The following is a 14,099-nucleotide window of genomic DNA, read 5'->3' on the forward strand; positions in this document are numbered from 1 at the left end:
TTCTAGTATGGGTGCTCTTTCCTCTTTTGTTCCTGGTTCAAGGCAGCGATGCTTTTTTCGCTCTTGTGCTCATGCGCTCACTCTCTTCCTCTCCCTCCCTCTCCCGTCTCTGTCTTTGATCTTGCTGATATGGGGGAAAATATCGGATCCAAATCTGCAGCATATTTAACCAAAACATCCTGTAGAATGGGAATAAATTGTGACTGAGTGCAGCAGCAGGAGATTGCAGTATGGTTGCTTGTACTGCTTGCTTTGTGCTACACCAAAACAACCGTAATTGTCATAGAGTGCAGGGGTTGTTCTGCAGCTAAATAAGCACGAAGGGACTCCACATTAACAGAGGGCTAAGGTGGCTTTACTGGGAATAGGGAGACTGGGCAAAGATCTCCTCTCGCAGTCTCTAATGCAGGGATTTGTGTGAAAGAGGTAAAACGGGAGATCTTTCCTAATGGCAGAGAGGGTCTCATCCTTCACTAAATTCCCTGGAGTTTCTGCCACAGAGTTCAATAGCCCTAAGATAACACTGTCACTTTATATCCAACCTTGTTACAGCACTAGCAACATAAGCCCCAGAGCTGGGGAGCTCACAGCAATATCAGTGGAGGCAGGAAAAGTCTTGACCTCAGCTGCAGAGTGAAATGTTAGAGTGGGAGCATTAACAGTCTCTCCTTGAGCTGTTTGGTGCAGATTTATGCTGCATGTGGTTGTATGTGTATGCCAGCTCCCAAAAGCTATGAAAAGCTTTTTTATGGTTTCCTGTGATGATACATAGTCAGAAGGGATACTTGGATGAATAAAGAAATATGCCACGAAATGGGGAGCAGGTGAGCTGCGTGACAGATGTGTGTTCTGCCCTTTGTTGTTGGTGCTGCTCCTTAGCTAACAGTATTAAGTGCTGGCAATGAGACAGAAGGTTTAGCTCCACTTGGGATTCTGCTTAGGGGATCCTCACTGCTTTAGAGCACAGCACATTGTGTGATATAAGATCCCCCATCCCTTCTGATCAGCAGTCCCTACTAGGCACATCTTCATTCCCCCCCCCTCTTCTGATCATTTACAGCTGTTTACTTTATTTCATGAGAGATTCTGAGGGGGCTGAGGCAGTGACTGGGCTGTGCTGCTCTGTAATGCTGGCGCCGTGTTTCAAGTGGCCAAATGAGATTTGCACTCCAGTCCCAGCAGACACTGTTTGTCTCAGTGAAAGCAGTCCATGTTTTCCTGGGCTCTGGCATCTGGACATCTTCCTTGTGGCAATAAAGAGGAGGATGGCTGTGGCATCCAGACAGTCGAGGTGTGTTACCTCTCCCTGCACTTGGTAAACTGCCAGCACAGCCTTTTTTGCTCTGACATGTGGATGCTTCCATCTTGAAGGAGGCATAAAATGTTTTGCAGACATGCAGCATCTCCCTGACTTGCTCTCAGTTTGGAAAGGGAGTTGCAGTGGTTTTGACCTGCAGTCTTTTTATCACTCTTATAATAAGTCTAATACCTGTATTTAAATAATGAATTGTGAGGAAATAACAACCTTTCTTAAAAAACAAATAAATAATGTCAGAAAACTGTGAGCTCTAAAGTAATATCTTCGACAGCCTTTTCTCTCTGTAGTCTTGATGATAAAGAGGATACCAGAAATCCTGTCATGTTGTTTCAGTTCCTCCTTTCACACAGCTGAGCTAAAAGGGAATTCTCATGTTCATCCTCCACCAGCGTGTATTTTCCTTCTATGTGCATTAAAATAATAGATTCCCCTTTTATTTATCAAATCATTAGCTTTGTTAAGTACAAGAAAGAAGTAATTGTTGTGTCCACAAGACATGTGACACCTGTGACAATCCTGGATTGTCTTCTGCAGAGGTGGGTGCATGGTGACACATGACCCCAGTGTGCCAGAGCCCCACCATGCACAGCCCTGAGGGAATGCTCTGGAAGTGCTCTCAGATCTCCAGATTTTGGTGCAGCTTCAGACAATATTCCAGTTAGACTGAAAAGATAGGCATCCATTTCTTCTGCAGAGAGGAGTCTTGTGATGTTACAGTTCCACATGTGGCTCTCGTTTCTCCATCCCCAAGGGGTGTCCTTGCAGAAAGACCAAAAGGGTTTGAATTCTTACCAAAGTTCATGCTCCTTTGTAAGCTACAGAGCCAAGCAGATGCTTTACCGTGAAAGAGGACATCTTTTGAAAACAATCTGGTGCTTATTAATCAGTAAGAATTCAGTGTTAGGGGTACTTCAGCAAGAAAAGAGAAGGAAAGCACATGTGGGTCTGGCCTCCTGAGTGGAAACATGCAGGTTGCCCCCCTGTGCTCTGCTGAGGCGCAGATTTTCTATAGCACTGTTATGTCAGCACTTTGCTCTCGGTTGCAGTGGCATTTGGCAGGATGCTGATGTTGAGACTGAGTTGCCTTAGAGCAGGCACCAGGCCACTCACCTGCTCACTGGTGCTTGCCTGTAGGTATCTGGATTCATTAGGCTCTCTCTTAGCCAGAGAGTTCTCTGGACACTTAATTTCACACACCCACATATGCTCAGAAGTGCCATTTCTGGGAAGGCAGGCTCTTGGATGTTATTTAAAGCTTTGCTGTGTTTCTGGTTTATGTGGGTAGGCACCTGGACTCTTATTTTTGTTGCAGAGGACTACAAAATCAGAGATAGACAAGATTAACTCCTGGGCCTCACCTCCTGCCCCACAGCCAGTGCTCTCACTCAGACATGGGGAGAAGGGGTCTGGGCACTGCTCAGACTGAGGGGTTTATTCCAGTACCAGCTCTGTCTCAGGAGAACACCCTCAGCATCCCTCCTTTCGCTGCTCTGCAGCTCCATCCTGAGAAATACAAGGCCAGGATTAAAATGTGAAAGGAGAGGGTAGAGAGGGGAGTGGTAACCAAATCCAGTTATCAGGGTGTTGCAGAGGAAGGAGAGTCCCTGCCCCCCCCCCCGGTGTGCATTACACATTTTACACTGTGTACCACCATCACCACAGGAAGCACCACTGGGAGATTGTCCTGTTTTCCAGCTGCAGAGTCCCTGAGTCCCATCTGTTCCCCATTTGTTGCAGGAGTTACTGAGGTGGCTCTGTGAGACAGGCAGGATTACCCTCTGGGTTTCCATGCCTTTGATGAGGCAGGATCTGAAGTTAACACTTAAATTAAGCAGAGTTGATTTTATTGCCTTTGTGTATTATAATGCCCATGAAATCATTAAAACTTTGTGTGTGCTCCTGGGTCTTCTGCTGTCTCCCTGCAGTATTTCAGTCATGCTGACTTTGCCTGAAACACCAGCAGCTGCGTTCCCTTCCCCATCCCACACACAGTGGGACCTCCCAGGGCTGCAGGACACCTCTGCTAGCACCTCCATGGCTTGGTAGGATGCTTGGATGAGGGACACCACTTTTGGGAATAATCTTTTTTTCCACTGCATTCTGTCTTACAGATTGATGAACTTCCTGAAGGAGCCGTCAAGCCTCCAGCAAATAAATACCCCATCTTCTTTTTTGGGACTCATGAAACGTAAGTGAATGACCTGTTCCTTTGGAAATGCCTTTTTGCACCACAGCCAACATCATTTCCTGTGATTTCATTGGAACAAATCCTGACTGAAGCCATTGGGAGCCTAGAGAAAGGTCCTGCCAGCCCAACTCATTGGTATTAACCAATGGGAATGAAAGCTGAGAGTGGTTGGGAATGCTGCTGCCTTCATGGTCTAAATACAAAATCCTGTGTATCCTGTAAATAAATGTGTGGGCATGAATTCATTAAAGGGTCTGAAAAAGCCCTGAACTCAGAGGCAGGGGCAAACATTTCTTACCTGGATGTCCATGATAGCAGAGATCGGGCTCCTGTGTTTGGACACGTTTGAGCTCATGTCCTGTGTGAGAGCTCACTTGGTGGTTTGTGGTGTGAAAGGAAGCAGATCCCGGAGTCTCAGCAGAGCTTCAGAACCTGTGCATTCCTGGGAGGTCTGTGCTGGGATATTGTAGGATGGAGCTCTCAGAAGGGGTAGAAGAACTGAGCTGGCAGATCTCATAGGGAAAGAAAGAAATCAGAGCACAAGAGGTGAGTTAGGTCTCATCATAATTGCTACAAGGTGCAGAGTTTCAATATTACAATGTACATGTCTCTAGTTTAAACCGTGTCTGAGATAGCTAAAAAACAAGTCACATTCCATTTTGCAAAATATTTTAATTAAATAAAATATTTTTAAAACTTTTCCTTCCCTATTTGCAGGTAACATGTTCTCTAGAATTCCTTTAAAGCTGGAAAAATGAAATTCTGGTGATATTTTAAATTCAATGTTAGAGGCTTGAAGCTTTATTAAAAATTTATTGTTTATTTTCGAATTTTAATGTTATTCCAGAATATTAAAAGCTCCATAGCTCATCCATCACATTTTATTTTAAAAAAAAAATCTTTAAAGGCAGTTTCTGCTTTATAAAGTTCATAATAGCCTCTCTTTAAAATAGTTCTTCTACTTTTTCTAGCTTCATTGCTAGAATGAAACAACCTGATGTTTTGATATATTGTGGTCTATTAATATTGTCACAAAATAATCTGAAAAGAAGAAACTTTAAATAAACTGACAATGCTTTCAAATCAGAAACCAAAATGTAATTATTTTTTGAATGGAAACATAATTTTTTGAGAAACATTTAAGAAAAAAACCTGACCACTTTTATTCCAAAATGAGTGAATCCCAAACTGATAATCTTTTTTGATTTGGATTTTGTGAGCTCATGATTTCACTGTAGCATCTGAAAGAGAAAAAGAGTTTGTAGTTCCTACTTTATAAATGTAAAAGCCTGACTGTTAAAAATGAACTGTAGATTGCAGCTCCTTAGTTTTATAGCAGAGCAGTAGAAACTTATGCTTTCCCAGTGGCAATGAATGCATTTCAAGCAAAGATGTAGACAGCTTTTCAGTGTTTACATAAAAGGCTGTAGAAACATTTCCATACATTACTCTTGCGCTAAGTTGAGGTAGCTCTTACTAAGTTTCATACCATTCTCCTTTGTTATTTGTGTTAGAACTGTTTGTTTCTATTTTTGACAACAAGGATACATCTCTTGGTATTAGTAAAAGTGTAGATAACATAATTTATTTAGTGTAGCATTTAATATTAACATGGCACCTGTTAGTTTGGAAATCACGGCTTGGCTTTCAGGTAGAAATGCATTCTTGGCTTTGTAATTATATAATTAAGATATTTCTCAATATCCAACTGAGTGTGGATCCCATGCTGTCTCAGGTGGAGTTAGAAGGAAGCTCTTTCCTCAGGGATTTGCCATCTGATGACTTTTTAGCAACCATTTGGCTCTGCTCTGGCAAACTGCTTGGCCAGTGGGGTGATTTAAGTGAATGGAGCTTTGCACATTCATAAATGCTGGGCATAAATCAGGCATTAATCTGAAATAATGATTGCAGAAAGGAAGAAATATTATCCTGTGATTAAGATATTACACTGAGACTGAAGCGAGCTGGTTTTTCCTCTGCACTCTGCTGTCAGTTTGAGTTTGACCTTGGACAAATCTTTGTGCCTCAGAATCCCATCTGCAAAAAAGGGCAAACTCCCAATGTCATGGTGAGGTTACAACAATAAATGTGTTTAATCCACATTCCTACAGTGATGGAGACCAGAGAGTTAACATGAATTGCACAGATCATCAGCAAAGTAGGACAGTGGTTATGGTGAAGGACACTGGGACTTGCTCAGCTCTGGTCATTGATGACACAGAATCTTTACATGTGGGAATGAAGGGGTCTTTTTGCCTTCATTGTTTTAATTTGACTCGTGATTACAATCTCAATGTCACCATTCAAAATTCAGTAGATATAGATATCCAACAAAGAGTTATACTTCCTTCAGTTTAAGAGTTAAGAAGAAGTTAGAGTTTTACTTAATGTGTGTAGAAAAAGCAGGACAAATCATCATTCTTCTTTTTTTATGTAATTATTTTTCCCTGCATTGTGGTGCTTGTGCCTGAAATTAGTTGGCCCAGTGTGCAGCTGATCTAGGCAGCAGCAAAGCACAAAATCCCTCCTTTGCTGTGCTGTCTAAAAAACTATTTGGCCACAAGCACCCTGTGTGTCTCATTGTTTCCTTGTATTACTCATCTGCCTATATTCATCCATTGTTTTTTGTTCTTATATGAAATTATAAGATTTTTGGGAAAGAGCATTCTTATTGTGTTTGTGCAGAATTTAGTATGTGGGGGGCTAATTCCAAGAAAGCAGCTCCCAGGCTTACTGGCAGTATGGATGATCATAAATGCCACTGCTTTTTCTGTCCCATAGTACAAGGGACAGATTTTGGCTCATGGGTCCTAGGCACTCCTTACATGCTTGACTTTTCATGTGGCATTTCTGAGGCCTTTCTGGATTTATAACTCTAGGATTGGAAGTTTGGTCCCTTGCTATCGCAAGCAATGACATCATAAACTGTTTTATAAACTTTCATAAACTGTTCAAGTGCCAGTTCCCAGCAGTAGTTAATAAAATAGAGATGTTTCAGTTGTTTCTAGAGATACCCAGCATGATTTTACTACATCAAACATCAGGATGGTGAGCCAATCCATTAAATCAGACTCACAGCAGTAACTCAAAGCCAGCGTGACCAAAAAAATAAATAAATAAAACTAGAAAAGAAATGCTTCAATGAGCAGAAGAATAGGGAAAGCATTTGCAGTGTTAATGTTATGATTTTTTTGAAGAGGAGAGTGTCATAAGTCCTTTTTTGACTGTTCCCTGTGTTCAATGCAGTGCATTCCTGGGGCCCAAAGACCTTTTCCCATATAAAGAATACAAAGATAAGTTTGGGAAATCAAACAAGCGAAAAGGATTTAATGAAGGCCTGTGGGAAATAGAAAACAACCCTGGAGTAAAGTTTACTGGATATCAGGTAAATGACTTTCACACCTTTTGCTCCTGTCTTTCTTGTTTTCTTCTTTTACTGCTTGTCACAGTGAGTGCTTTAAGAGTGACATGTAAGGTTCTGGTTTTGGTGGAGCAAGAAAGTTTCACAGCTCTGGTAATTGTGTAATGTAAAGACAACTGTGGTCTCACACTCTGTGACAAATGGAACTTTAATCATACTGCAGAGCCTTTTGCTTTCTGTGACATTCTGGAGTGGTGAAGTGGAAAATTCTGCAACACATTTAGTTAAATTAAAAATGGATGGTTTTATTTACTCCTGTACAAACATGAATAATTTCTGACTTCTTCTTTCTATTGTTTATTTTTATATCAGGCTCCATGTATTTTACACAGACCTTAAGGTCACTGCACTTTTGATTTTCACCTTTGGCAGTGCCAAAGCTAAGAGGAGTGAGGTGGTGGAGGGTTAAGCTGCTGTAGGAGACAGTTGCTGCTGTACAACAGCTCTCCCTGTTGGGTGTCCAGAGCAGAAAGTCAGTGAAGCTGGAGGGGGAGAAGAGTAGTTGGTGGGCTGTATAAAACAAAGAACTTTTCTCATTAAAAAAATGTGGTCCTTTGAAGGCAGGAATCACCTCCAAAAGCAGGCAAACACCTATTACATTATTATCACAAAACACTACAAGCCAGAGATACAGACCACCTGCAGAAAAGCTGCTGCCTCTCTCAGTTCCTGTTTCATATTTTCAGCCCTACACATGTTTTGCATACGCTTGGGGATTTAAAAAAAAGTCCAGTGAATAGTCTGTGGGAGATGGGCTGTCAAAGAGTGCTCAGCCTGCTGGTCAGGGTTTGCTTTTCCAAAACACAGATCCTGCCCTTTGAGGGGAGTGTAACAGCCATCTTCTCTCACAAAAAAGTCTCTGCTATTCCAGCCAAAGTCTGAAAGTTTCAGTAGTTTTTCCCAGAGTAGAGCATGCCAGGTCTCTGCACTGAGCAGCCCTTAGCTCTCCTCCAGCAAACATGTTTTTGTTATTGGATCTTCTGATCCCAGAATCTGCATCTGATAACTGAGTTCAAGTGGTGACTGAGAAAATTGCCTTTGCGGCCCTTTTTCCTGATAATTGCAAAAATAACCTGAGCTCTTCCTAACTGTAGCAATTAAAGTGTAAGCGGTCCATTTCCATCTTTCTATCTTCAATGCAGAACAAAAATCAAGTAATAGATATTAGTGATATTTTTATTGTTGATATTATTATTGTTGTTGTTATTTTAAAGGCAATTCAGCAACAGAGCTCATCAGAAACTGAAGGAGAAGGAGGAAATACAGCAGATGCCAGCAGTGAGGAGGAAGGTGACCGGGTAGAAGAGGATGGAAAAGGAAAAAGAAAGAACGAAAAAGCCGGCTCAAAACGGAAAAAATCCTACACTTCAAAGGTTATCTTCTGACTTTTCCTGTTGTTATCCATGGGCATTTATAATTGGAATACTGGAAATTTGTTCTTCCTCCTTTAGCATTTTGATTCTGATACCAGGACAGTGCTGTTCAAACAGGGAGTGGGCTTGATTTGTAGCCTTGGTGAGACACCACTTGAAATACCCTGCCCTGCTCCAGTGCCCACACACTGAGAAGAAGGTGAAACTATGGGAAGGAGATCAGAAGGGCTGGGAAGAATACCCATGCAAAGATGGATTGATAGGTTTGATCATCTCAGATCAGTCTTTCCCCAAGAAGAAGAAAAAAATCCTTATGAGTGGGCCTCCTGAGAGTCATGAGTTCAGGTTTGGTTCCTGTCCAGGAGAACTGAAGCTTCCCCCTCCATCTCCCAGAAGGATCTGGCAGGGCCAGATGTGCTCAGTTGCTCCTCTTGGAGCTGAGTGTGAAATACTTCAGTCCAGGATACAGAATGGGAAGGTGGAAGAACAAATTCATTTAGCAGGGAGTAGGATGCTCAGTTTGTGGATATAAGACCTGCACTGTAGTACTTACCAGCCCTGTTAATATCTCATGTAACAGTGTAGATCAGGCAGCTAAGAGTGATGTGTCTGTCTCACAGTGGCTGGTGGGGAAAATCCCCTGAGAAGTGACACCTTTGGGTTCAGATAAACTTCTCACTTGTCACCTGGGGTGAAGGGCAGCAACATTAAAGTCACTTCCTCTGGTTCTGTGTGTGCCTCCAGGGCAGCACTTCCCCTGAAAAATTGTGTAAAGTGTGGCAGAGTCAATTTATTCACATTCATGTTATTCTTCTCTGAAAGTGAAAACTAATGGAAATGAGAAGAAGCAATCAAACAATCTGATCTAGGCACAGTTTGGGGGAGAGTGTGAATTTTGTGGTTGATCCACCAAACAAAATGCATTTTGTGTGTTCTACATCAGAAATTCAGGTCTGGTCTACCATCTTCTTTCCAGAAGATTCTGGACAAACAGAGGATTATGAAAATGGTGCCTTACTGCCACAATTTATCCTTTTGTACTGTAGAATTGCATAACATAAAGAGATGTAAAGGAAAAGATGTATTGGTTCCACATGGCTCTAATGTTAATATATTAAAGCTGACAGCACTAAAAAAAAAGTATGGAAAGCAGCTCTGCTAATGTTATTCTCATTTTACATCTCTGTATTTAATCAAAACTTTTGCCAAGCTGGCACCATCTGTTTCATTAACTAACAAAACCTACAGGTGACCCAGCACTAATACCCAGCTCCTATTACTGTGTCTGTCTTTCAGTCAATTGAGCTGCCAACCTGTGCTGAACACAGAATTTCAGAGAAATTTCTTTCACTGGTGGCAGTAACTGCAGCAACTTCATTTGAAAAATGCTTTTCACCCCATGTATCCTCCCCAATATCCACCTTGACCAGGGAAATGCTTGATCAGACAGCATTCCACATACATTTTCGCTTTGTTGTTGATCATTTTAGAAATCTTCCAAGCAGTCACGGAAATCTCCTGGAGATGAAGATGATAAGGACTGCAAAGAGGAAGAAAATAAGAGCAGCTCTGATGCTGGGGACGCAGGCAATGACACAAGAAACACTTCTTCAGATTTGCAGAAAACCAGTGAAGGGGTAATCTTCTGTTCCTGTCATTCACTTCCCATGCAGTTTGCTCCTGGGGGGCTTTGGAGCCAGGGTGACCTGTGTGTCCCATGTGCCACCTTCTTGGGTTACATTCCAGTGCTCAGGATGTGTCTAGAACAGAAACATGGACTTGGTGCTAAAATTTGTACATTTTTGCTCTAGAGAAATGACTGGAAAAGAGCATTATTTTTGTTCTGCCACTTGCATAGATGTCAGCTGAGAGGAGCCACTGTAAACCATGAGCTGGAATGATGCAAAATTGATGTGAGAGCAGAATCAGACTGTTTGCATAATGCATGCTGGCTCACTAACAGAGGGAGCCTGCTTGCCCTGTCACACTTGTTTAATTTGTGGGGTCCCAGTGTCCTCTTCGGGGTTCTTGAGGGTTCATGTGCTCATGACAGACTCTGCATTCTGCAGGTTCCAGGGCAGGTGCTGCCCTGGGCTAGGAGCTTCCAAGGATGGGAAATGCACTCTGCTCCAGAGCAGCTTCATACAATCCCCTTGTGTGTTTTGTCAGTTGTGTGTTCATACCAATGTTCCTTTGTTGTGACCACAACAACAAAAGGGGCAGGCTGAGCAGGGGGATTACATGGCAGCTGGTTACTCAGCCACCTTTAGCAGCCCCTGCTATTTCTGAGCCTTTGGAGCAGCACAAGCCTCTCTGCTCCAGCACTTGGAGCTCCAGCTCAGCAGCAGTCCCTGAGCAGTGTCCATGCCAAGGCTGGGCCACGTGGGCAGCAGCCGGGCTGTGCTGTCACAGGAGCTGAGTGACACAAATGCCCAGGTGTGAGAGGAGGCCAGCCAGCACAGCTCTCAGCTGACACTGCTGAGGTGCCTCAGCACCCAGCTGCGTGCTCAGCCAAGCCCTTTCTCACAAAACACAACCTCTGGGCAGCTGCTGCTGGCTCCCACTCAGAGACTCCTCCCAGGACTCCCTTTCCCTGTGTCCCTCTGCAGTGCTGTGTAGTTGTTTTGTGACTCTGCTTTATAAAGACTTTGATAAGTGGCTTGTGGGGTCACAAGGAAAATTCACACTCCCATTGACTCTGAGCAAGCTGCTGGCTTCAGCCAGGGACTGATGCAAGGAGACCCTGCCCTGCTGTGCCCTCCCAGAGTGGAGGAGGCTGATCACCCCTCTCACCCACAGAGTGTCAGATAAGGGTGGCCCACATTCTGCCTGGTGAACCCTGTTACACTTCCATCTCTTCAAATAGGTATTTGGGTGAGAAAACTGTTTTTAAGATGCATCTGAGGTAACAGGAGGTCCAGCAGGCCCTGCTGTGTTTCCCATGTTTGTGGCAGTGACAGGGAATATGTCTGTGGACTTCAGGCACATTATCCATGTAAGGACAAAATGCTCACTGAGTTGGGTCAATCACAGACCAAGTGGCTAGAACATCACACAGGATGTTGGCTTTGTGGCTGTTGACATTCATATGGCTCTTCTGGGTGTGACATGCTTCGGAGGCAGAGTCCAGCATGCTACAACATCGTGGTGCTTCTCAGCATTTTCAGGATTATCTCTATATTTTAGTCTCTGTGCTGAAATACTGTCAATAGTCTTATCCTTCCTGCCAGCACCAACTTGAAGCAATATCTAGAGTCAATATTGTCATACCCATGTTGGGAGGTGGCTCTGCTCTGGCTTCTGCAGCTCCACCATGCAGAACTCATGCTTGAGCAGCCAGTCTGTTGTTAGGACTTGGATGCTTTTAATGTTATGGAAAATGTGGCGTTTTAGTAATACAGATTAAAGAGACAATGGGGATGTGCTTTTAAGGACAGCTTGAGATAAAAGCACTGATAAGTTTGGAAAAATTCACATCCTGATCCATATATTTCACCTTGGCCATTTCTGCTGCAAAATCACCATTTCTCATGTGAATCTCTTCAGGTTTCACTGAGGTTTTGTCAGTAGTGCAATTCTCTTGGAGGACCAGGAGGGGACACTCCATCTCCTGCTGCTCCTCAGAGCCAGACCAAGTGTCCCTTTAGAGACCAAGTGTCCCTTCTTTTTTGCCTTCAGAAGACACAGGACACTTGGGGGAAGAGCAGCAGGTTCTTTTTGAGTTGGTGTTAAACAGCCAGCCCACAGTGTCAGGATTGGTGAGCTGGGCACGGGGCCAGCTGTGCTGCTGGACACTGCAGCCACGTCCTGCTGGACACCCAGCCTGAGGCTCTGCTGCAGGGCACTGAGCTCCTCCAGCCCACACTCTTGGGCTTCTCTGCTGTAGAAAGGAAGGTTGAAAAAGAGCAACATGCACCTGGAGAGTTGGGATGTGGTCCTCTGCTCACACACATGAATTCAGACAAACGTCTCAACCCGCTAAAGACACCACCATAGAGGAGATGATGGTCTCCTTAGAGTCACTGAGCTGGTGAGCAGAGCCTGGCCAGGCAGTGTGCAGAGGATGAGTCCCACCCTGCAGTGTGCAGAACCCAGTGCCCCGCTGTCCCCAGTTTGGCCACTTCAGGACATTGGTGTGGCCATGAGATGGCGCCAGGAGCCTCCGGAACGGGCACGGGAGAACCGCTGCTCGCTCAAAATAAGGTGCAGGAAGATAAAAGATACCCTGAGTCAGGTACCCTACACAGGGGTTCAGGGCCCTGGTCTCAAGGACAGGTGGGATTCATTGCTGTGGTTTGCCCGGCTGCCTGAGAGCTGCTCATGGAGGCTGGGCCACCATGGAAGCACGGGTAGCTTGGCCACCCTAGCCTGGGCTGAGAGTGCCCTTGGCCACCATGGAGGCACATGTGGCTTGGCCACCCTACCCAGGGTGTTTCCCATGTGCTGACAGTGCCTTTGCCCCCCTGCTCTGCACCCCCCAGGCCTCCCACTCAGACTGTGCAAGAGTTGCCTGGAGGAGACAAGCTTTTCTCTTACTAAAACTACTAATAATGAGGTAGTAATTGCCTTTTATAATGCCTGGACTGCAGGCTGAAGACCCATCTCTCCTCCTCCGATCAGACAGAATCCTGCCTTTTAATCACACTCTTACCCTCAGCATTACAGGGATCTTTTTGAAGGGCTAACAGCCGAAGTCAGATGATTGCAGGAGCACCTTCACCTATATTTTTTAATGAAAATTCTAACCTCCAGGTGGTAGAGGTAAGCTTCAAAATGCCAAGTGATGGCTTCCTGAAGACTCAAACCCAGAGCAAATAAAAGTACTTTCAGAGCTATTATATTTTTTTCAACCAATATCATACTGTTCAAGGGCTCAACTTATGATTTTGTTTTTTATCCCTTGGGTAGACAAAGGTGCTTTCTTTTTTTGATCTCCATCCCTTAGTTTCTGAGCTATTCTTGAGTACTACAGGCACTCTCAAGAAGGAGATGTTTCCTCAGTCCCAACCATAGTTGGTAATTGTGTCCCATCACCACATGTTTTTCAAGCTCTTTCCCTAACTGCTGTTCATTGTCTGATTCCTTCCCCAGAAAGATGCAGAGCCTGAACCTCAGGGGTTAATCATCCCATATTAATTAACTAATTGTGTATTAGCTAAGACAGCCCATCCCAGAATTTGCTCAGATCCTGAGTCACAGAATCTTCCCAGAACTCTTCCCTGCTGTTAAATACTAAATTGTTTTGGCTTTCTCAGAATACCACATAAAGAGAATTTTCTGGTGGAAAGGTATTCATGGCTCTGTGTTGTTTACTTTCATGGTATTAAATTAGTTGATAAATTAGTGAATTCATGGCAGCAGATTTACATTCCTCATTTAAATCTCTGGTGGTTTGTGTCTTTAGTTCTTACCTGGCATAACTCTGAGTCTTTGTAACTGAACACTTAAACTGCTTTTACTTTACTTCTGAATGGCCACATACTCATGTTAGAAAGCTGGCTGTGGTTCTGACCTTATTAGAGAGTGTTTGAAGGTCAGGCCAGCACACAGGGGATGTGGCAAGTTTTCATTTTGGTATTCACTGTTTTAGTGACAGTCTGGGCAGTGTGTTGGTAAAGGAGGCATTTGCTTGGTGTTCAGGTGCAGAAGGTGAATGATTTTACTCTCTTCAAAGAATAAATTGGCTAGAAATGAGATACATTTTCTTGCTTCTGTTACAGCCTGAATATTAAAATGGAGTAAAGGACTGTGATCCTTTTTCTCACACTGACAATTAGTTACCAACTGAGTCAGTGGATC

At 43.7% G+C, this 14,099-nt stretch overlaps 1 protein-coding gene across 1 annotated transcript in view; it reads left to right on the plus strand.

Annotated features, from left to right (window-relative positions):
• HDGFL3 (HDGF like 3) overlaps nucleotides 1-14,099 on the plus strand; it is a 36,470-nt gene that overhangs the window by 18,806 nt on the left and 3,565 nt on the right. Inside the window, exons 2-5 of the mRNA XM_005483396.4 lie at nucleotides 3,430-3,506; nucleotides 6,753-6,891; nucleotides 8,142-8,300; nucleotides 9,791-9,937. Of these exons, the coding sequence (XP_005483453.1) occupies nucleotides 3,430-3,506; nucleotides 6,753-6,891; nucleotides 8,142-8,300; nucleotides 9,791-9,937 (522 nt within the window). The remainder of the gene's footprint in view (nucleotides 1-3,429; nucleotides 3,507-6,752; nucleotides 6,892-8,141; nucleotides 8,301-9,790; nucleotides 9,938-14,099) is intronic.

This window comes from Zonotrichia albicollis, chromosome 11, assembly GCF_047830755.1.
Source record: "Zonotrichia albicollis isolate bZonAlb1 chromosome 11, bZonAlb1.hap1, whole genome shotgun sequence".
In the NCBI taxonomy this organism is placed as follows: domain Eukaryota; kingdom Metazoa; phylum Chordata; class Aves; order Passeriformes; family Passerellidae; genus Zonotrichia; species Zonotrichia albicollis.